The following is a 21,972-nucleotide window of genomic DNA, read 5'->3' as shown; positions in this document are numbered from 1 at the left end:
TGGTGTAACAAACAGCCATTCATACTTTCTATTCTATTAAAAAAAACTTAAACTTTTAATTATTATACCTCACAAAAATATCTAGTTACGATGTAAAAGTTACTATATTATACGTAAATAAGTGTATTTATATTTACATCAAATGTTTAGCCTTTCCCATAGATTATCCAGTTTATTTCTAAAGAATTAGTGGAAAGGAACGGAAACAGCTGATAAAAATGACAAATACCTAGTACCTAATAAATAATAATCCATACTTATCACTTTGTTTTGTTAATAAAGTGTTATCAATGTATTTTATGGAAAAATGAACACGTTGTTCACTGTATCTGTGAGAAGAATTTCGCACGTCTGTACTTTGAAGCCCTACAAGGAGACAAAATGGCTGATGCCCTACGGGAACCCAACCGGGATCTATGTTTACAATTGTGTGGCTAATCAGAGGGTTCCGGTGATTTTGAGCGATCCCCACATCGCAACATGGTATTCCTGCGGCCCCACTGTCTATGATTCGGCACATATTGGTCATGCGAGTTGCTACGTAAAACTAGACATCATTCAAAGGATATTAAAATCATTCTTTAATGTGAACCTGGTGACTGCAATGGGCATTACAGATATCGACGACAAAATCATAAAAAGGGGACTCGAGACGAATACTCACTTCACAAACATCGCTAAACAATATGAAAGCGAGTTCTGGCTCGACATGAACTCTTTGAACATAGAAAAACCACTAATAATTACGCGCGTCTCCGAGCAAATCGATTGTATCGCCAGCTTTGTGAAGAAACTCATTGATAATGAAGTGGCATATGTGTCGAAGACAGGTTCAGTATATTTTGATACTAGTAAATTTCCTTCATATGGAAAGTTAAGCAGAATGCAAGACGAAGGTGAGCCATCAGATGAGGAAAAGAAAAATAAAATGGACTTTGCTGTATGGAAAGGACACAAGCCAGGAGAACCCTACTGGGATGTCCCCTGGGGTTCTGGAAGACCTGGCTGGCATATAGAATGCTCTGCTATGGCGAGCAAGGTATTTGGTTCACAACTTGACTTCCACGCAGGAGGCATTGATCTGCGCTTCCCACATCATGAGAATGAAGAGGCACAGTCCTGTGCTTATCACAACAGTAGGCAGTGGGCCAATTATTGGATACATGTAGGCCATTTACAAGTTAAAGGTGATACTAAAATGTCCAAATCTTTGAAAAACACAATATCCATACCAGAATTATTAAAAACATACAGTGCAGATACGTTTAGGATGGCTTGCCTGATATCTAACTACAGATATTCCATGGAGTACACAGATGCAGCAATGGAAAATGCTGAAGAAGTTTTGAATAAGTTTAAATTCTTCCTTAAAGATGCCATTGTTTATATCAATAATAATACAGCAACACATCCATGTCAATATAAAGATTCAATTTTGAAAGAGTTGCAAAAAGTTCAAGATGGTAACATAGAAGCTTTGAAAACTGATTTTGATACAGCTACTTGTATAAATAATATGTTAAATTTAATTTCAAGCACAAATAAAATTATAAAAAATGACAGCAGTGGATACTATCCCGTGACTGTGACATTAATAGTGGAATATATAACAGGAGTTCTAACGAAATTTGGATTGAAACTACAAGATGGTTCTCAAGAGAATATTTTTTCCGATATGCTTATAGACACACTTGTTGAATTTAGACATACAGTCAGACTAAACGCTTTATCTAAGAAAGATAAAGAGTTATTAAAGGCATGTGATATTGTTAGAGATAAAATGAAGTCAATCAAAGTACAAATAAATGATAGCAACAAGACCCCATCATGGGTGTTAATAAAATAATTGATAACAATAAAATGATAACTTCTGTTAATTATTAACATACAGTGTGAAAACCCTGACAGTATATAAATGCATTTAATATTCATAAAACAAACAATATTTTGTTTGACTTAAAGTGGAGAACAACCCAAATAACATTGTTATAGTGACCTAGTATGTCATACATGGTATCTCCTTCAGCATATATATATGCCACCTCCTTCAGCATAGCTTTGATAAGATTAAAAAATTTCAGCTTAGGCATGATTTTTTTACAATCAAATGTATTATATTATGTGAATAATCCTTATAGAGTAGGAATTTACACTGCACTGATAAACTTAACACAAGTGGGTCTCTCACTCAGAAGTCATTGAATTACCAAGTGATATTCTTTGAATATATGCAATTTTACTTTAAGGGAGAGGTTAATCAATTACAAATTGAAAAGAATGTTAAACATGTTATTTAAAAATAAAAAATATTTGGTCCATTCATGTTTTTATTTTATAATTTACTTACATTCATGTCCGCTGACTAGACTATGAAACGAGATTTCAGGGTTTTAAAAAATAAAATAGTTGTAAATTAAAAAATAAACATTTACTTTGTGGCAAGTATTTTTTTTAATTAATTATTTACTTTTAAACTGCACATTTGTTTTAAGATGTTTTTTTACGGGTGATGTATATTCTCGCACAAACGGTTTGGGTAATGTCAGTCTTATAATTTTTTCACAATGCTTTGTTCAAATTTATCTTAACATAATATAAAGAGCGCAACAAATAATCCAATATTAAGTACAAACGGATCCATTGATAAATTTTGTATAAGCAGTTGTCCTACTGAATCATGTAGTACTGTGAATTGGTATTGATTATTATTATGGGACGAAGATGGCCTATGTGCAAACTATTATACAAACTTAACAAAAGGTCACCAAAAAAGCTTCTTAGCAAAACTTCACATCAGCTAATACTTTTGGAGTATTAGCTGATGTGAAGTTGAAGTGTGAAGAAGAAGCGGGCTAAGTGCGGAAAAAGGAGCCCATAACCATAACCATACTTTTGGAGTAAATTTTTCGGACTGTAGCCTTTTTACGAAACAAATGTGAACCATTTTCAACTTAACTGCTTGAGACAAGTTTGCCAATGTTTCATGTAGTGTTTTAGACCATTTTCATACTTATGTTATCTTTTATAATACCCAAACAAATCGCATTAATACTTCAAGACACAGTAAGACAAACGCATTACATAAGTTTTGTGCTAGCATTGAAACGGTTTCCACTATATCAGTTGGCCATACTTATTGGACAGTTTTTATCCTGTATCATACTCTCTGCTTTATATACTTTCCACGCTACCAAATAGTCCCGCACCATCTTGAATAGCGTGTAGTAGTTTATGAACAGTAGTATGACTATGGACAAAAAGTTGTGCCAAGGTATTGAGCTGAAGAGCAAGCACAGTTGGAGTACAATCAGCGACAGTTGCAGGCACAACAGTAGACACAGCAACATTGATGGATTTATGAACACCGCCTGTGAAGGAAACAATTATATGAGTTTGGATGTTGGTTTGTTTGATCCAAATATTGAAATAAAATATTATTATATATATATTTTCGCAGATTCAAATGTCAAGGCATACCTCTGACTTTTCTAAAAAAAATTGTGTGTATTCTTTCTGAATTATCGCTTGCTTTAACGGTGAAGGAAAACATCATGAGGAAACTTGCATACCTGAAAAATTCTTCATAGGAATTTTCGAAAGTGTGTGAAGTCTACCAATCCGCACTAGGCCAGCGTGGTGGACTAAGGCCTAATTTCTCTCAGTAGTAGAGGAGGCCCGTGCCCAACAGTGGGACAGTATATAATACAAGGCTGATATTATTAAAAATAAGAACCGCAATACTAACATAGAAGCGCACATGCGCAGCGCAGGCGGGCTCGGCGGCGACGGTGGGCGCGCTCGCCGCGTGCGCCGCGCCCGCGTGCCACGCGCGCTGCCCCAGCGCCCACGCGCGCGCGCCCGACCACGCCGGGACCTCCGACGCATCTGGAATTTATAATACACAGTAAAATAGGTAATTCCATATTATTGCGTGCATAGTTGCGTGTGCGTTACGATCACCGCTCTAAAGTCCTGGGTTCGATTCCTGGGTCAGACACAGTGATATTGGGTCTGCTGCTGTATGGTATTTATGCCCAATTTGACGATACGCTTGGCTTCTATCACATATTGGGACGGAAATTTGGTGACTAATTGCACCACTGTGGTCCCTTTGGGACGAAAATTTGATGTGTGTGATTTGTTTGCTCACATGCATGGGTGCAATTAATACAGGTGGTAGTGCTGATGATTATGAATACCAAAACGTTAATACAATCACAAAGAACTTACTAATAATGAAAAAAGGCAGGGGTTGAAAACCACAATCACACGTATTGCGTATCAAAAGCGTTGTATCATGTCATCATTACGTCCTCCTGATGTATAACTTACACAATAGAATCGAATCCGTGAACAAGCAGACTGAAATAAATTAAACTATATTTATTAGTAGCCGACCTGCAGGCGCCGTGTCGAGCTTCCACCGTCCGAGGTGCAGCGCGGCGCGGTGCGGCACGTCGCACAGCGCGCCCGACAGCAGCTGGCTCGCGTACCGCCCGAACAGTCCGCCCCACACGAACGCTACTTGCTGCGACGCGCCGTACACGTCGTAGTACAGGTACGACTGGAATGTCATATTAAGTTATTGTTTTTTTATTATTCTAGCACGATAAAAAGACTGCACCTGATGGTAAGCGCGATACCGTCTAGATAGTGCATTGAATGGTAGGAGATGGCTACCTCATGCCATTCGACACAATCAAAATATGGTCTATAGAAAGTAAGTAATTATCCTGATATAATAGTTGGTAAATCATCATTGTGGGGTATTTTTTAAACAAAACTCTAGCTGCCTTTGGAGTGGCTTTAGCCTGTACAAGTGGTTTGCCAGCTTTTAAACATGGTTGGAATATATGCATTTTAATATACATACATCAAATTATATCATAAAAGATTTGTTGGTTTTATTAAGCACCTCATAACACTATAGCATCACAGTTACTGTTGACTACAAAGAAAAATGAACCACAATCCATATAAGAGATAATGAATTCCCAGCAGAACCAATATACTGGTAAAAACATGTTAAAGAAGTTTTTACTGTACCAAATACAAACCTGTGCAAAACAACATGGTATGAAACTAGAGTAGTACGCTCCCACGACAGAGTTGAACAGGATCTTCTTGACTCTCATGTTGAAGTCCTGTCTCAGAGCGTTCACTTCGTCTCTAACTTGCTGCGGGTCGTGCGAGCAGCAATGCAGCGGAGGCGCGTCCGAATGATTTAGTTCCAGGAATGGACCAGAATGGAATCCGAATAGGAGGAAGTAGACTACCGCACTGGAATAATGATAAATAAAATAATTCAGTTGGTGTTTCCTTCAATCTTTTTTATTAATTTTAAGTAAGATATAGTGAGTAATAGAGCTTAGTGGTGGTGATATTTGTCTGGTGGCCAAATTCTGTCATAGGGCAATCTACAGTTGATCAGCTGACATAAGATATATATAGGGAAAATAATATTAAAATTTTGAACTGTAAAATTCATAAAAATAGCAATGTTTTGTTAACTGTTTTTATACAGAACTACTTACGGGTAACAGAGGTAGAATATCTTCACAAGTGGATATTTGAGCGCTATAAAGTATGTGCACCACGCTAGAGAACCCAACACCATGCCCAATATGAACATTCTGAAAATAATATACAACTCATTAAGTAATTAAAAAATAAACATACATTCCTATTGTAATATGGTATGAACATAATTTAAAATGAGATCTGTAGAAACTGTTTTAATTAATTTATTTTAAGATTTTGTGCACTGATTACGTCTTGAGTTCTTTATGATATGAAAAAAAAAATGTTATTGTTTCAGTTTTCTGATTGTTTAATAATTTTGTAGATTAGTGCGAATATGATGTGTGAATATATTTCCGACTGAAAGTTAGATGTTGCCATTGTTATGAATTTTTTATTTACACCTACAGTTTGAGTAACTTATTGTAGTGTTATTTTCAAAATTATAAGTATGTGGTTTCAGGTTAGAATGCAATGTGAAAAAGGCCCTGAATAAGTAATAAAGGTTTTTATCATTGTTACAATATATCTTTTAGTTCATAACTGTTGATAATAATATGGTTGTAGGAAGTTATATGAACCACAATAATGTTTATTGATCCAAGGTATTTTTTCCAAATACTTAGATAATTGTTTATCATACTTAAATAATATAAAATAAATTATACTCATGGAACAGATATTAAAAATTGAATGCAGACCAACAAAACACCTAATTAAACATCTTTTCCTGAATGTAATTTCTATATACCCTGTCAACACAAATATTTACCTGGCTGCTATAGTTGCATGAGGCATGAGTTTCGGTGCCAATATAGTCCTTAACAGTGCCAAACATATACTGAGCAATAGTCTTGTGAATATTATTGTCACTATAAACGCAACCAAATGTGGATCAATCAGATAGAAATTCTGAAACAATCATGCAATCATTATTGACCTTATCGTTCCATTAGGGATCCTACAGTAATAATAAATGGCTTTAAATATTTTTCTGTTTCACTGTAAAATAAATACTTATTACAAAACATGTTAGAGGCAATTTTTTAAATACTTTTTATTTTTAATAATTAAAACAAGACAATGGAATAAAAAAAATAGCACTAGTGATTATATTTTAGTGAAATTACAAATAAAATGTAGCAACTAAATGAAAATGATTATTAATAAAGGTACCAACTAACCATTGTCTGATTTGTGTATGAATGTGGTAACCACCAAGCAGTTCTATACAGATTCAGAAACTGCAGTCCAGTAGCGACTAGGGTAAAACAAATGTCATTGCCTCAAACAAAAACGCTCCATCCCGCGGGTATGTATGGGAACGGTATGTGCTTGGGAGGGACTGGTCCCTCTGCGAGTTTGACCTCTGATAGTAGTGGGGTGATGGTCGGCGCGAGGCGAGGACGGCCCACACGTTTGCCGCCATTCATTTCCTCCTCAGTGGTTGGAAATACTCCCTGCAATTGTTTTTTTTATTTCTTTATATATAAATTATGAGTTTGTAGATCTTAAAGGAAAGGCATAGAGTAAAGGAAGAGAGAGTATTTAGTGTTCTACACAAGCATGACTATTGTAAAAGTGTGAATAGACAGCTACATAATGGTCTAACTTTACATTCAACAATTTATTTCATATCATTGAAATAAAAAAAAAATATTTCAATCCTATATTTTTTTAATAAAAAACACAATTCTATTCTCCACTTGTTTCATTAGAGCATCCATGATTTGAACTTTAACATAAGCAATCAAGATCAATTGCTGAACAAATTTATTGATTGTTATATTGTATGCACACATAGTTAGACAAGAAGATAGACTAAACATATACTTAATATAAACCTGAAAGTGAAACGTCGACCACACACGACGCGACGTTGATAACATAGGGCTATTAAATAGGTTATACTTGTAAACAGGGTATAGAACTTGTTTATATTCATAATTAAATTAATCATTAATTTACAGAAATACATGATGTTGCGATGACAAAGCTGGTCTCGTAGAAAGTAATTAATGTGATATTCGGAGAGGTTTTAAAGGTGAAAGGTGAAGATGAATGTTACCTTCTTACTCACTCCAGCGGTTTTCTTTGATCCAGGCGGCATCATTTTACAGGCAATCGAGCGGCAAAGGCCGCTTAATAAGCGGATCCTTAATGATCTTTCGCCGTCTAGAGACGGCTGTCGAGGAAGTATTGCTAACTTGTGAGTTAGCCCAGCGTCTGGCCAAAAGTATGGTCAGGCAGCCGACAAGCGCTGGTAAGAAGAACACGACAAAAGGGCCACTTTCATTTTCCGTACAACTCATCACTCACATGTTAAAATGTTTTATTATGTATCACAATAATTATTTATTTCGATTTCGATTGACTTGACTCACTCACACACTTGCTTGACGAAATCAACAAATGTCACTTTGTTTTTTTAAATTATCAAGGAAATAGGAAGTGGGTAAACAGACAGCCTTGATCGCCACACAATTGGCTGTTAAGAGATTATTTGCTAATTGACAAATTGGGCTTTTGTGTGACTGCATCTGAAGAAAATAAAAATGAGGTTTTTTGATTAGTTATGGACACTCATTTGACTAGGATTTTAGCAATACTTAACCAGACGTAGGTTTATGCAATGCATTTTGGTTTTGCAAGTATCTTACTTATGTTATGACTTTTGTTTGCTTATTATTGCGTCAATTTACGTTACCATATGACTAAAATATTATGACGTATGACCATTACCAATGCTTAGACCTGGTACAAATTCATGCTATAAATGTTGTTCCACTGTCCATTGTAAACTCGGAATGCCAAATTGCAGCAGAATTTTGTCAATTTTCATGCCGGCTTTCAAAACTGATTGATTTTCTAAATAATGTCTACTAAATTCCCAATCGCAAATCTCAATAAATAAGAACAAAATGTCGTTCGCAATACTGTGCACATTTGTGTTGACATTTTATGTGGTGATATGGTTTTTTGATTCAGTTTTCAAGGTGCAGTTTATTATCTTGTTTATGTACAAAAATGTTATTGCCCATATTCTAACTAGTAAATCATTTTGCAGAGTTGCATGCACTACCCATACTACGCTTTTCTTGAAGGAACTGGCCTTAAAGTGGGAATTCTCAACTTTTCCTGGACTACGACAGCATTTAACCGGTTCATATACAGATGGAGCAAAAACTTAAATCGTGTCCTACGGAAATGGTTCACATGTGGATATCTGTTCACTATTTGGGTGTTCTTACCGTTTGCGATATGGACTCTCCTGACTTTCATATTCGAGCATTTCTATGAGACAATACAACTGAACCATGTGCCTGAAGTCAAAGCTATGTTGCCTGGTATTAATATTCCTGCTTCGGACTTTTGGGTGTATTTCTTAGCAATATCATTTAGCACCGTGTTTCATGAGCTTGGTCATGCCATGGCTGCAGCACAGGAAGATGTACAGCTATTGTCTGTAGGTGTTTATGTATTCACTATAATCCCTGTAGCATTCGTCCAAATAAACACTGAGCATTTGAATAGCTTAGCTGTTACCAAGAGACTGAAAATATACTGTGCAGGAGTCTGGCACAATATTGCTACGGCTTTAGTGGCCCTGTTATTATTCTTCTCTGCTCCAATACTATTTAATATAGCATATGAGACTGGTGTGGGTGTGAGGGTAGTTGATTTCACAGCTGATTCTCCTCTTAAAAGTGCAAGAGGTCTTGAAAAGGATGACATAATTACTTCAGTAAATGGGTGTGATATAAAATCCTCTAATGATTGGATGTACTGCCTTCATATGGCGCATGAACGTTTTGGTTTGTGTACTAGTGCAGAGTTTGTGGCACAGAATGATGAAATCATGATGGAGACAGTCAAGGAGAATGATGTTGTTGAATGTTGCAGAAAGGATGATCTTACCAGCTTTTGTTTTGAGTACATGGAGCCTAAAGTAGTTGCAGAGTCAGTACTCCCTGGTCAGTATTCATGTTTAAAACCTAGGGATATGGTGAAGGAACACACTATAAAATGCACAGAAGCTGGTGGCTACAGTTGCCCAAGAGCCATGCATTGTCTCAAACCTTCTTTGAACAACCATACATATTTCCTTATCATTGAACGGAAGGACAACAATGCTGTCCTATATTTAGGTGTGCCATATGACTTGCATAAAACTGTATTCATAGACCAATATTTTCCAAGACTCAAACTGTTCTCATTCTTCTCTCCTTCACAATTTGAAAAACTTCTTAGATACATATTTATATTTTCAATGGGTATAGGGTTTCTGAATGTAGTACCCTGTTATGGAATGGATGGACATCATATTACCAGGAACTTAATACAAATACTAGCAAAATATTTGAATAAGAATGGTGACTTTATAACATTCTTCACTGTGTTTACTATTGTAGTAGGAACTGGTGTTACTGGGCCTATATTAGTGTACTTGTTTTACAAAGCAATTTATTTCGATAATTAGGTGAACTATTTTAAATGGTAGTTTGTAAAAATGTTTTCTAAAGAAGTCTGACATACTGTTGTGTAGATATTTGGCTAAGTAAAAAAGCATTTTAAATCATTGATTAAAAATAATACTGAAAATAAGCAATGTTATCATATTGGTTGGTATTTTTGACTGATTGGTTATATATGAGGACAATGTAAATTGACAAATGTATCAGAAAATGTGCTTCCATGTCAAAAGTGCCCAATATTGGTTGTATTAGATTTAATAAAATAATTGGAGCTTTGAGCTTTTGTGTTTACACAAATTCACTCATCTAATATGATCACTATTGTATAGAGCATAGATCATAACACTTCTAATCGCACATTCCTAGTAGATGTAGTTTGATTTATTAGCTTTGAAGGAAATTGAAAATAGAACAATTTAATTTTGTCACTTTCATACATTTTTACGTCAACCTCAAATGTAATAAGTAGTTTGTTCCTGAATCAAACAATAGTGGAAATACTCTTGCGTACTAGTACTTTGCTGTGAATGATGATGACTCAATTAGCATTGTAATTTCATATTACTTATACTGATATCTGAGTAATGGGGCAATAAGCAGTTTCTACTTAATTTTACCATATTTAGTAGGGAATAATCTATATGAAACTAAAGTGAACCCAATTATAAAAACAAGACTTTACTAGCATCCATGAAATGATATAATTTAAAAGTGGGTTGATCTTTCCCAATATTTTTTTTTGGTAAATATGGTATAGTTGTGTGGTAGGTACAGCTAGAGGCATGGGTGGGTGGTAAACACCCTCAATATGTCTGCCCACCCTTGTAAACAATGGGCTTACAGGTGCCATGCGTCATGCAGGTCTTTCATTGTGTGGGAGTGTTTGCTCCGGTCAGCTGTGCTACTTACAGAAAATTTTACAGCAATGTGTTATGTTGATCCAGTATATTGTATGAATTGGTTTAGTCTTTGTACATAGTTACTATTAATGTTAGTATTTATTAACCTAGTCACTTAAGTATATAAGATATACTAACAAGTGTGAATCAATCTTATCAATAAACATTTGTACTGTGTATGTGTTTATTTTATTTTACTCCTTTTTCAATGGTCTACAATATCTTGGGTTATTGTTTATGTTAAATAAGTTTTGTTTGGAAAGTACCACATCCAAATACACAAGTTCTGGTGAACTACTGTTTTAAAAGCAGTTAAAAGGGAGAATAATAATACACATCATATTTAATAACATTCTACTTTTAAATTGTAATATACACAACTTTGTATGATTCCTAACTTTTGCTAAGAGCTAAAGAGTGTTGCAAATCTTTCAGTGATTTCTTTCCATAGTGCAGCATTGACTTGATGGCTGTCTGATCTGTATGGTGCATGTTGTTTCGGAAATCAGTTCTGGCCCATTGCTTTAGTTCTATACGTGTCGATTCATCTGGAACATGCCTTATTGTGCGGAATATTTCTCTGTATAATTTTAGTACTTGCTGTCTTAGGAGAAACTAAAAAAATAAAATTAGGTACTTATGTCAAATATTTATCCACGAGCATTTTTTTATTATATAATATCTCAAATTAATAAATAATGATATGGCAAGTAAGCACTATAGGAACTTAAAATTTTATTTCAAAGTAAGCTTCTCAAACAAGTCAATCGTGACATATTTACAAAATTATAACGCAAAAGAGAATCACCTGTTTGAGGTTAAGTGCAGACTTTGGTAATTTCGAAGACATTTCCCAGTATATTACTATTTTACAGTTTATAACAATTGCATTACGAACAACTACATAAAAATAATAAGGAATTCATGATAAATATTTTGTTGTTTTGTTAATCATGACGTTTCGGGTGAAGTTGACATCCACTGATCAGCTGTTTTTGGATGACATTTTAGATGTTTTTATAATAAAGATTTTACTTTCAAAGGATAACAAGTTCATACAGCCCATATTTCGTCTCTCTAGAAATACATAAATAAATATAATGCGACATAAACATAGCATGATTTTCTTGTTTTTAATGTGATATTAAACGGTGCCTTTTACGGTATTCTTTTAAGAATTATATCCAAACTATATCACGCGGTACATTTCACTGTCGCACACATATTAGACTTGAAACCAACAAGAAGTGTCCGGAATTCGCCGGTGTACACGCTACGACTGCATTGCATACCTACATTACGTTGCTGACGCGGCATCACATCCGCATGTGGTCGCCAATAGGTTTTTTTATACGGTCACGGCAAAGTAATGCTACTACACAAATATTAAATATTAGCTTTTGATCGCGGCTCCGCCCGCGTTATAAAGATTTTCGGGCTAAAGTTTTCCGTTATAAAAGTCACGCTATATATTTTCCCGGGAGCCTATGTTCTTCCCAGGGTCTCAAACTGTCTCCATACCAAATTTTATCCTAATACGTTGGGTAGTTTTTGAGTTTAACACGTTCAGGCAGACAGATGCAGCGGCGGACTTTGTTTTATAATATATTTTTGTAAAACTTTTGAAGAGGAACAATCCTGTCATACATTCTTGTTGCATATCTTTAACCGTTTATGCAGCGCACGCACCAGAAGCTCTCAAAAGTAATAAATTTTCCTCGTTTTTGCAACATGTTTCATTACTGCTCCGCTCCTATTGGTCATAGCGTGATGATATATAGCCTATAGCACTCCAGGAATAAAGGGCTATCCAACACAAAAATATTTTTTCAGTTCGAACCGATAGTTCTCTGAGATTAGCCATTACTGCTCCGCTCCTATTGGGTATAGCGTGATGATATATAGCCTATAGCACTCCACGAACAAAGGGCTATTCAACACTAAAATATTTTTTCAGTTCGAACCGGTAGTTCCTGAGATTAGCCTTTACTTCTCCGCTCCTATTGGGTATAGCGTGATGATATATAGCCTATACCACTCAACGAACAAAGGGCTATCCAACATAAAAATAATTTTTCAGCTCGAACCGGTAGTTCCTGAGATTAGCGCGTTCAAACAAACAAACAAACTCTTCAGCTTTATATAATACTAGCCTTTGCCCGCGGCTCCGCCCGCGTTATAAAGTTTTTCAGGCTAAAATTTTCTGTTATAAAAGTAGTAGTTTCCCGGGAGCCTATGTTCTTCCCAGGGTCTCAAACTGTCTCCATACCAAATTTCATCATAATACGTTGGGTAGTTTTTGAGTTTAACACGTTCAGGCAGACAGATGCAGCGGGGGACTTTGTTTTATAATATATTTTTTAGAACTTTTTAAGAGGAACAATCCCGTCATACATCATTGTTGCATAACTTTAACCGTTTACGCAGCGCAGGCAACGGAAGCTCTCAAAACTAATAATTTTTCCCCGTTTTTGCAACATATTTCATTACTGCTCCGCTCCTATTGGTCATAGCGTGATGATATATAGCCTATAGCACTCCAGGAACAAAGGGCTATCCAACACAAAAAGATTTTTTTAGTTCAAACCGGTAGTTCCTGAGATTAGCCATTACTGCTCTGCTCCTATTGGTCATAGCATGATGATATATAGCCTGTAGCGCTCCACAAATAAAGGGCTATCCAACACAAAACGAATTTTTCAGTTAAAACCGGTAGTTCCTGAGATTAGCCATTACTGCTCCGCTCCTATTGGTCATAGCGTGATGATATATAACTTTGAGCACTCCACAAATAAAGGACTATTCAACACAAAAATAATTTTTCAGTTCGAATCGGTAGTTCCTGAGATTAGCCATTACTGCTCCGCTCCTATTGGGTGTAGCGTGATGATACATAGCATATAGCACTTCACGAACAAAGGGCTATCCAAAGCAAAAATAATTTTTCAGTTTGGACCGGTAGTTTCTGAGTTTAGCCATTACTGCTCCGCTCCTATTGGGTATAGCATGATGATATATAGCCTATAGCACTCCACGAACAAAGGGCTATCCAAGGCAAAAAGAATTTTTCAGTTCGGACCGGTAATTCCTGAGATTAGCGCGTTCAAACAAATAAACTCTTCAGCTTTATATAATAGTATAGAAGTATAGATAGATGTACCTATATAATATAAAGTACTTACCTATACCTAAGAGCTCTAGCTGGAACGTCAACAGAGGCTATCTTCCGTCTGTCTGAGTCATATTTTAAAATATTTTTGGACATATAGCGCGACGAAAACCAGACAAGCTCGAAGGCAAGCGACCAAGAGGGCGTAATCCGAAGCGCTGGTCGGACCAGGTCGCCAACTCCCTGAATATGCCAATGAGCGTAGGGGTGCACCACGCCGAAGATCGCGCCTCGTGACGAAGACTACTAATTAGACGGAATCACGATTCCTAGTAATGAGGGGCCGACTGAAGAGAGAGGCTTACCTATACCTAATAGTTTAAAAGAAAGGAGACGTCGTACCGGCAATTGTAGCGTTGGACGTTGACATCCAAAAGGGACAGACGACATGGAGAATGTAGCAGGAACACGTTGGACGCATATCGCTTTTGACAGGTCCAACTGGAACTATTTAGGGGAGTCCTATTCTCAGACATGGACTTTATGTGGCTGATGATGATGATGACAAAAGTTAATACTTATTATATAGATAGTAATATATCAGACCTGCATAATGTGATATGCTGTCTCAATGCTGGATACCGGCCTCCTTTATTACTGAGAGGGATTAAGCCTTAGTGTCGATCACGCTCACCTAGTGCGCATTGGTAGACTTCACACACCTTAAAAATTCCTATAAAGAAATTCTCAATTATCCAGGTTTCCTCACGATGTTTTCTTTTACATTTTAAGCAAGCGATAATTTACAAAGTATTTTTATAATTTACACACAATATTTTAGAAAAGTCATAGGTGTGTGCCTTTGGGATGAGAATCTGCGGACATCCGTCTCGGCAGTCCGTTCCTCACCCAACTAGGCTATCGCCGCTTAATAAAGGATAAAAGTTTATCCGAGTCATATAAATATTATAAATGATATACTTAAATATTATATTATAATCTGCGGCTGACATGCATAATAGTAACTTTACGGCTTGTCAAATCCTACGGACCCCTTTACTCGCCACTTTCGATATTTTAATAAGGCTGCAATGTTGCTTTTGTTTTAAATATTCCTATAAACTTAGCTTTATTATAGCAATAACTGTGAAGGTTTTTATCAATTTAGGTTTTAATTCTGAGCCTTTTATTTCTTTTACTGAAAGCCTAGTTTTAATAAAAAAAAAAACAAAAGAAAAAAAAGCGATTTTAAAAATCATCCGTAAAAACGGTAGTCAAACACTAAAAAATGGAAAATCACCCATAGTTGGTATGAATTATGCGCGCTGTCCTCAGATGCTTAATGCGATTAAACACCGATTTGAATAACGACTCCATTAGCTTTATTCCATTATTGAAACAATTGACCAATCAAAATATAGTTTTTCGGCACAGATACTTATAAAATAATTTTATTGGTTTATTTACGGGATCAGATCCAAGGATAAGATTGGGATCCTTTACTGAAACGGCCGTAAGTGTTTAAAGTTCAATAGAATTTAATTTGACAGCTACCGTGGCACAGCGGATGTGCAGTGGACTATAAAACGTGCATTCGAGTCACGCCAAAATTTTTAGGTCTTACGGACGTAGGACAACCAAAAAAATGTCTCAATATTCACCCATGTCTATCATTTAAATGTATGGGCGAAATGCGCTTTTAAAATAAAAATTAGTTACAAAACCCATCCGAGAGGACGGTCCTTTCAGTAATTGACGTTATGGTCTCTATATTAATACACATAGATTCATTTTAGTTCACAAATTCAATTTAAAACGGTCATTCTCTTAGTTTTTATTCGTTATAATCCATTACAAACAAATGAATCTTCTAATTAATTGAGTCAGAAGATGATACATATATAGTATTTGTTTTATTAAATAATATACCTAATTATTGCCCAAGTTATGTAGAGTCAAAGCGTTTAATTATTAATTAAACGAATTAATTTTATTTTACATTAAGCGAATTAATTTTATTGTTGTTTGAGTTTTCTTGACCAAAATTTATAATAATGTCGTAAATTGATGAAAAAAAATATATTTACATTAATTATATTGTGTATCCATAATTTAAAATGTTTATAATACCTATACCTACTTTAGTATTCTGCCTTGTCTTATAAATACATCTTGTTACATTTCGACACACACGACTTCATTTACAAAGTTGCATTTTGTCATGGTGCGTGACAAAGTAATAAGAAAGTTATTTTGTAAACAAAATGATTCTAAGTTCCAGCAAAAGTTATCCGCCCATGCGTCACCCGTAAGCTCCGCCCAGAGCGGTATAGACGAGCGCGGGAAAATGAACTTTTTTCCCGCGAGCTACTGAAAGGACCAATCATGGCGGCCGGCAGTCGCGCTGCGAACGCCGCGCGAGTTGTGTGTGTTGTTTGATTAGTCGATGCCGATGCGCGCGTGCGAAATGTTTACGATATTAATAATAAAACTTTTCCCATTTCCATATTGAAACTATTGTGCAAGCGTTATAAAACTTTGAAACTAGTGTTATAATTCGTTGACCATGGACAATAAAACGAGCGCCAAATCGCCGCCGGGGGCTCCCGTGAAAAAAGAGAATGAAGAAGAAATCAAGGTAAGACAAATATTTGTAATTTTTTTTTTCTACAAATGACGCGAGTTTCCGTTGGAAAACCATTATCATGTTACAGTTTCGTGTTATTGGCAAGCAGCCTATGCAAGCGCGGTTCGTAACAGGAGATGTGGAATTGTATTTTTAAATTCGATATTCATGCCGATCCGCGAGGGGTCCTCGGCCAGACCGCGATTCGTGCCGGGATTGCGTTGAATAAATTATGCGGTGTACGATTACAATATTAATTACATTTCGCGATGTACAATAAAACCCGTGTAATATAACGTTTTCGAGGCCTTTTCCAGCCATTAAAGTGTGTAACGCGATACGCGAAGCGCGCTCGGATCGCTGTAACCAGAGTCGCTGGATGTTTTGATAATAGATATAGGCGGCTCGGCTGTGTGCGGTGTGTCGGAGTGTAGGGACGCGGCAGCGCGCAAGTGTGCGTGCCGGGTAATTTTAGACGTTCCTTTGCTCAAAACGTAACACGAGAACGTCCCAGGCCACAAGTCGACGCTTCAATTTATTGTTTTCATCTGTTTATCGTAATCGGCAATGTGTGGCGGTTGTCGCTCGCGAGTTGTGAGATTCGACCGCGGCAGGCGACACCGTTGTAGTTTCGCGCGCACATTTTGGCGCCACGCAAATAGTTTGACATGTCAATAACCCCATTGGCGTTGTCCACGCGCCGGTGACGTCACGGGACACCCGCGTAGATTTGTAAACGAAAATTTTGAGGTCGTTTTAATTTATGTTACCGCCAGGCTACTTGTCCTAGATATTGTTGGATATGTAATGGTTTTTATTTCGGGTGTTATAATGTTGTGGCGATATTTATGCGTATTATTTTACCTCGCTTGGCCGGCGCTGGGCACTCGGCACTCGCTACAGCTGACAAAATACTTATTTTTGATGTGAGCATGTCACAGGAAATAAAACTTACTTCTATGTCTATAAAAAAGTAACTAATTGTATTGGACAACAGCTTTTATTGTATAGTGACATATTTTATGTATTTGTATTGCTTGTTATCGACCTCACATTTCATGTCTTGAAATTGGGTTTCCACTATTTTCAATGATAGAATATACATGTATTTTTCATCTAAATTGTAGAAACATAAATATGTTTTAAACACTCAGAAAGTCACGCGCTCATACAACACGCAGTAAGACAAAGGAATAATCTGAAATTAGGAATATGTTAACAATATGATTTACCTATGATTACGGCACTCCCTTAAAATGTCATGTTTTTATTTTGAAAACTGCCTTGAATATACCATTAAGATATTTATATACTTCCAACACGAATTGCATCGACAATGAATAGTCAGACTTTAGTGCTTACTTTCTAGGTAAGTAAATCACTGCATGACTATTACTTGCGTAACACAAAATAATTTTATTCCGCAAGTGTATCGATGGCTTCATAACAAAGGGGAGCATAGATAAATAGACAAAAGGATAGTTTTACATGAGCGACAAAAATGTAAATTAAAAAAATAATTGATAGATATCAAAAAGGCGATAGGCATGGGGAATTATTATCCCGACAATATTTAAAAACATTTTTGAGAAAGTACTTTTATATTATAAATTAGTTAACGGACTGGTCAGTGACCTGAGTAGTTGTTTTCAATTCGCCCACGGCAACGCCATTAAAAACTTTACCGCCAACTTAACTGGCAAAGACGTTTCTTAACGATATATCTGTAATAAATTAAATATACTATCTGATAACCGCTCGGGCTGTTATTATGCGATCGTAAACACCGATATCCGCCATATTTCAATACGCCGTGGTATTAACTACCGTTTTATTATATTTTAGTTTTGACCGCGTCTTCGTCTGTTTTGAAGCGTCGTTTGTATGTTCATAAAATAGATATTATTTTTTTATTCTTCAAAGCTTATGATTATTTGGATTATTTTCTTTACCAATAAAGGTATACGAATAGGTGGATCTCAGGTATGCCTAGTGGTAAATGTACCTACGCTGTAGCGCCCATTTTAAACTCAGTGCTAGAGAAATGGTATCTGCGTTGATTGTATAAGAATATAATAATTATACCGAGCAAACATGTATACTATAGTATTTTGTAATGGTGAAAAAATTTGTTATAAGTTTTAAAGTATGGGTATGCATATAACATAATATCTATTATTAGTTCTTAATTATATAACTTTACTTCTCTTAAAATTTCGCCGTGTCCGAGAGGGTCCACGATTATGTCACGAATCTTTTAAAATCTAGCATCTTTTGTATAAAGTAATTGTGGAGTTATCTTTGAATTTGAATTAGAAATGAGGAATACGGAAGGGAAATATTCTAGTTGCATTGGTTAAACTGCAGTAACTTACTAATTTTCTGTAACACATTGGTACCGCCTGTTTATGCTGTAGACAAGCGTCTACAGGGTTGTTTTACCATTTACGTCTAATTCCAGTATCAATGGTCTGTGATCACAGGAAAATGTTTGTTTTTGCATGTGGCAGATATATTTGTAGTATCCGTTTCCTAAATAACAGACATTTCTGGTTTAAGGGATGCAATTAGAATGGTTACACGGTCAATTTGGAGTGATCTGCAAATCTAAAACGGACTTTTTGGAAATGGATGGATTATAATAGACAGTAACATTTTGATAAGTTAGGTTAGCTAATGTAGACGGAATGCAATTTTAATTTATAGTTCTCAATTACTCTACTCTTAACACTAACTGTATTAACCAATCTGATCATTGAGTAAAATTTGAAGTAAAAATGTAATGTATTGAACTATAAATATCAGGTAGACATTTATTGTATTATCTATTTAATGCATCAAGCTTAAGCTGTCACTTAAGACCTTCTACTCAGCAGAGTTGAATCTGTAAAATTAACAAAGCTCAGCTGTCTAAATCCATCAACTACTGTGACTTAAGACTTAGTTTGAGATGTTGGTAATATCTGTTTATTCAATAGCGATGACCTTAAGATCCCGACTTTAATTTGACAGCGTGTCAGCTGATGTCGCACTTTGGAGCGAAAGTGAGTTGCATCTATTAACACCGCCTTTAGAAATATAGCTTTTTAATTAGTCTAAACAGGCTATGGAAGTAAAATAATAAAGCCATTATATCCTCGCGTGTTCCCATCCATTTTATAACAAATCGATCATTTCCCATCGCGTACATACAGCTAATACGATTGCTTTCCGTACAACCATGATAGCACCGACTCGTCGCACAAACATTAGCATTTAGATCGAAAATATCTGGTATTTTAAATGAATATGTTCATGCAATATTGGTTTGTGTTTCTGTTGCGTCGGGTTATGATCTAATATTAGGTTTACTTTTTCGGTAGGGTTACCATGATTGGTTACCTAGAATTTATAATTCATATGTCATACGGTCAGTTGTTAATTGAAATGTTATCAAAACCAAACATAAGTACTACAAATAGTGTAGCTACCGTTATATTAAAAAAAAAGTCTTTCGCCACCCAATAATATGCTCAAATTATTATACTTTTCTTTTATTCTTTTTAGCATTTAAAACATATTGGTCCTGTATTACATGTCTTATTTTGAAATTCAATGATGATCCCTAGGTATTATGAAACCAAGTCTCAAGTTTCGCTTGATTACCCCAAGTGTTTTTATATGAGGGCTAATGTGTTTATCACTTCTTAAGATCTAGTAGAAAACATGATATGGGTCTCCAGTGAAGGGTTCAGGAGTAGCACAGCGGGTACCTACATAATTTATTTTGACTAATAAAGCCAATTAACGGTAATGTCACTGCTGGTTAAGTAGTGAACAGTTTGTTTTTATAAATTGTCAATATTATACGTATCGAATGTGTCGTGAGTATTGGCCATTATCATTTTAAAAATAGAATGTTAATTTTAAACTTTGTATTTTTTTTTAATAATGTTATGCTCTAAGAGCTACAGTCTAATGCAAAGGAATAACTAGATGCGTCCCTGTGAATCTGTTATGTCATAAGGCTGTGACCACATAGAAATATATATTTAAACCTATAAGTAAGGCGAGCTCCATTAGCCAAAGGTATTATAATTTCATAATTAGAACAAAAAAAAAACAAAATACGCGTGACATGCCCTAGAAACTGTTCCGCAAATCGCTTACGAAACTGCACTTGCAACTAATGCGCGCGCGCATTATTGGAGCAAGGTCGCCGCCACGCTACCAACAGATACACCTTTCTCAACCTTACACCCCGGTAATAAGATTTTGAATTCATTAACTCTTTAAACACACTGTGAATTATATATTTTCGGTTCTAAGTCTTGGTGTTAAGGTTTGGAATTGGATGAGGTGGTATCTTCAGCAATCCGTGTCGACGCATCTCATTATTCACATGCAGTTGGTGGCGTTGTGTCCCGGCGACCGTTGCGAGAGGTCAGCACTGGCATGGTCAAGGAGCTACTTTTGTCTTTTCGAAATGTGGCCATTAGTGACCGAATTAATCTAATGTATAGAATAATTTTGCTTGTGATATATTTGGGTCGTTATGTTTCAATTTGACTACCGTTAAAATATGCACGGTTGCTATATTTAGTGAAATCTAAATATTGGGTTGCTAAGTATTGGATATGATATTTTTTTTGTTATTTTAAAGTTTTGTTTAGCACACTACACAAAAATCGGTTCACCCACTCAAAAAATCTGTGGTACCAAACATAAAAAAATGCAGGCGAATTAAGAACCTACTCCTTTATCGAAGTCGGTTAACAAACAGAAAGAGGTAGACCACCAGCCTGATGATCAGATATCGCGAAGTGTGCCGGCAAGGAGTGTATGAGGCTCGCATACGGCCGGAAACCTATTTATTAAAAATGGGGGTAATTTTAATACGTAATAATCACACTAATTGCAAAACATAACAAGTAACGAAAAATTAAAAACATTGGTTTCAATTTCCCCTGGTCACTCACTACTCACGTCATAACACATTGCACGCCTACGCTAATATAATAATTACAACAATATAAGGTGACACGGGCAAACATAGAAAGTTGACACGGGTGTGATGGGGGTAACGCGATAGCGCGCTGTAACCGACACCGCGTGCGATGCCTCTGCAGTACATCTTCATGGAATGGCGGCTGGTATTGTGCCTAATAATGCCTTGCTTCTTGGAGGCTAGATTTTTACTTATGAAAGGTCAGTGCTATGACTAAGGTGTTTAAAATAAATTTTAAGTCACGATGTATTTATTAAATATTCTTTTCTTTGCTTACTTGGTCATTTTGATCAGACATTGTCGCGTGTTTTTAATTAAATTTAGTTACTTTATGGAATTTTCATTAGTCCTAATTT

General features: G+C 35.9%; 4 protein-coding genes across 4 annotated transcripts in view; 3 read left to right on the top strand and 1 right to left on the bottom strand.

Annotated features, from left to right (window-relative positions):
- Positions 1 to 221: 221 nt before the first annotated feature.
- LOC115440445 (probable cysteine--tRNA ligase, mitochondrial) lies at positions 222 to 2,318 on the top strand. The gene has a single exon (XM_030164750.2). The coding sequence runs from the start codon at positions 308 to 310 to the stop codon at positions 1,844 to 1,846; it is 1,539 nt and encodes a 512-aa protein (XP_030020610.2). The 5' UTR covers positions 222 to 307; the 3' UTR covers positions 1,847 to 2,318.
- Positions 2,315 to 8,023, bottom strand: LOC119189771 (transmembrane protein 39A-like). Its single transcript, XM_037440329.1, is given in 9 exon segments — positions 2,315 to 3,368; positions 3,746 to 3,885; positions 4,399 to 4,564; positions 5,058 to 5,280; positions 5,535 to 5,633; positions 6,293 to 6,432; positions 6,705 to 6,980; positions 7,589 to 7,648; positions 7,650 to 8,023. Coding segments are annotated over 9 exon segments (1,536 nt in total). The 5' UTR covers positions 7,833 to 8,023; the 3' UTR covers positions 2,315 to 3,119.
- Positions 8,024 to 8,318: 295 nt separating this feature from the next.
- LOC115440458 (membrane-bound transcription factor site-2 protease) lies at positions 8,319 to 11,073 on the top strand. The gene is made up of 2 exons (XM_030164777.2): positions 8,319 to 8,516; positions 8,588 to 11,073. Exons 1-2 carry the CDS (start codon positions 8,442 to 8,444, stop codon positions 9,998 to 10,000), a joined length of 1,488 nt encoding a protein of 495 aa, XP_030020637.2. The 5' UTR covers positions 8,319 to 8,441; the 3' UTR covers positions 10,001 to 11,073.
- A 5,329-nt stretch (positions 11,074 to 16,402) lies between these two features.
- Positions 16,403 to 21,972, top strand: part of LOC115441293 (sine oculis-binding protein homolog) — a 36,443-nt gene continuing 30,873 nt past the window's right edge. Inside the window, exon 1 of the mRNA XM_030166028.2 lies at positions 16,403 to 16,641. Coding sequence (XP_030021888.2) covers positions 16,570 to 16,641 — 72 coding nt within the window. The 5' untranslated portion in view covers positions 16,403 to 16,569. The remainder of the gene's footprint in view (positions 16,642 to 21,972) is intronic.

Source organism: Manduca sexta, chromosome 19, assembly GCF_014839805.1.
Source record: "Manduca sexta isolate Smith_Timp_Sample1 chromosome 19, JHU_Msex_v1.0, whole genome shotgun sequence".
Classification (NCBI taxonomy): Eukaryota; Metazoa; Arthropoda; class Insecta; order Lepidoptera; family Sphingidae; genus Manduca; species Manduca sexta.
This window is presented reverse-complemented; position numbering and strand designations above follow the sequence as displayed.

Excerpts from the sequence above, each read along its gene's own strand:
- LOC115440445 (XM_030164750.2), top strand. The coding sequence starts at position 308 with ATGAACACGTTGTTCACTGTATCTGTGAGAAGAATTTCGCACGTCTGT.
- LOC115440458 (XM_030164777.2), top strand. The coding sequence starts at position 8,442 with ATGTCGTTCGCAATACTGTGCACATTTGTGTTGACATTTTATGTGGTG. Across the intron at positions 8,517-8,587 it reads TTTTTGATTCAGTTTTCAAG|AGTTGCATGCACTACCCATA; the intron begins GTGCAGTTTATT and ends ATCATTTTGCAG.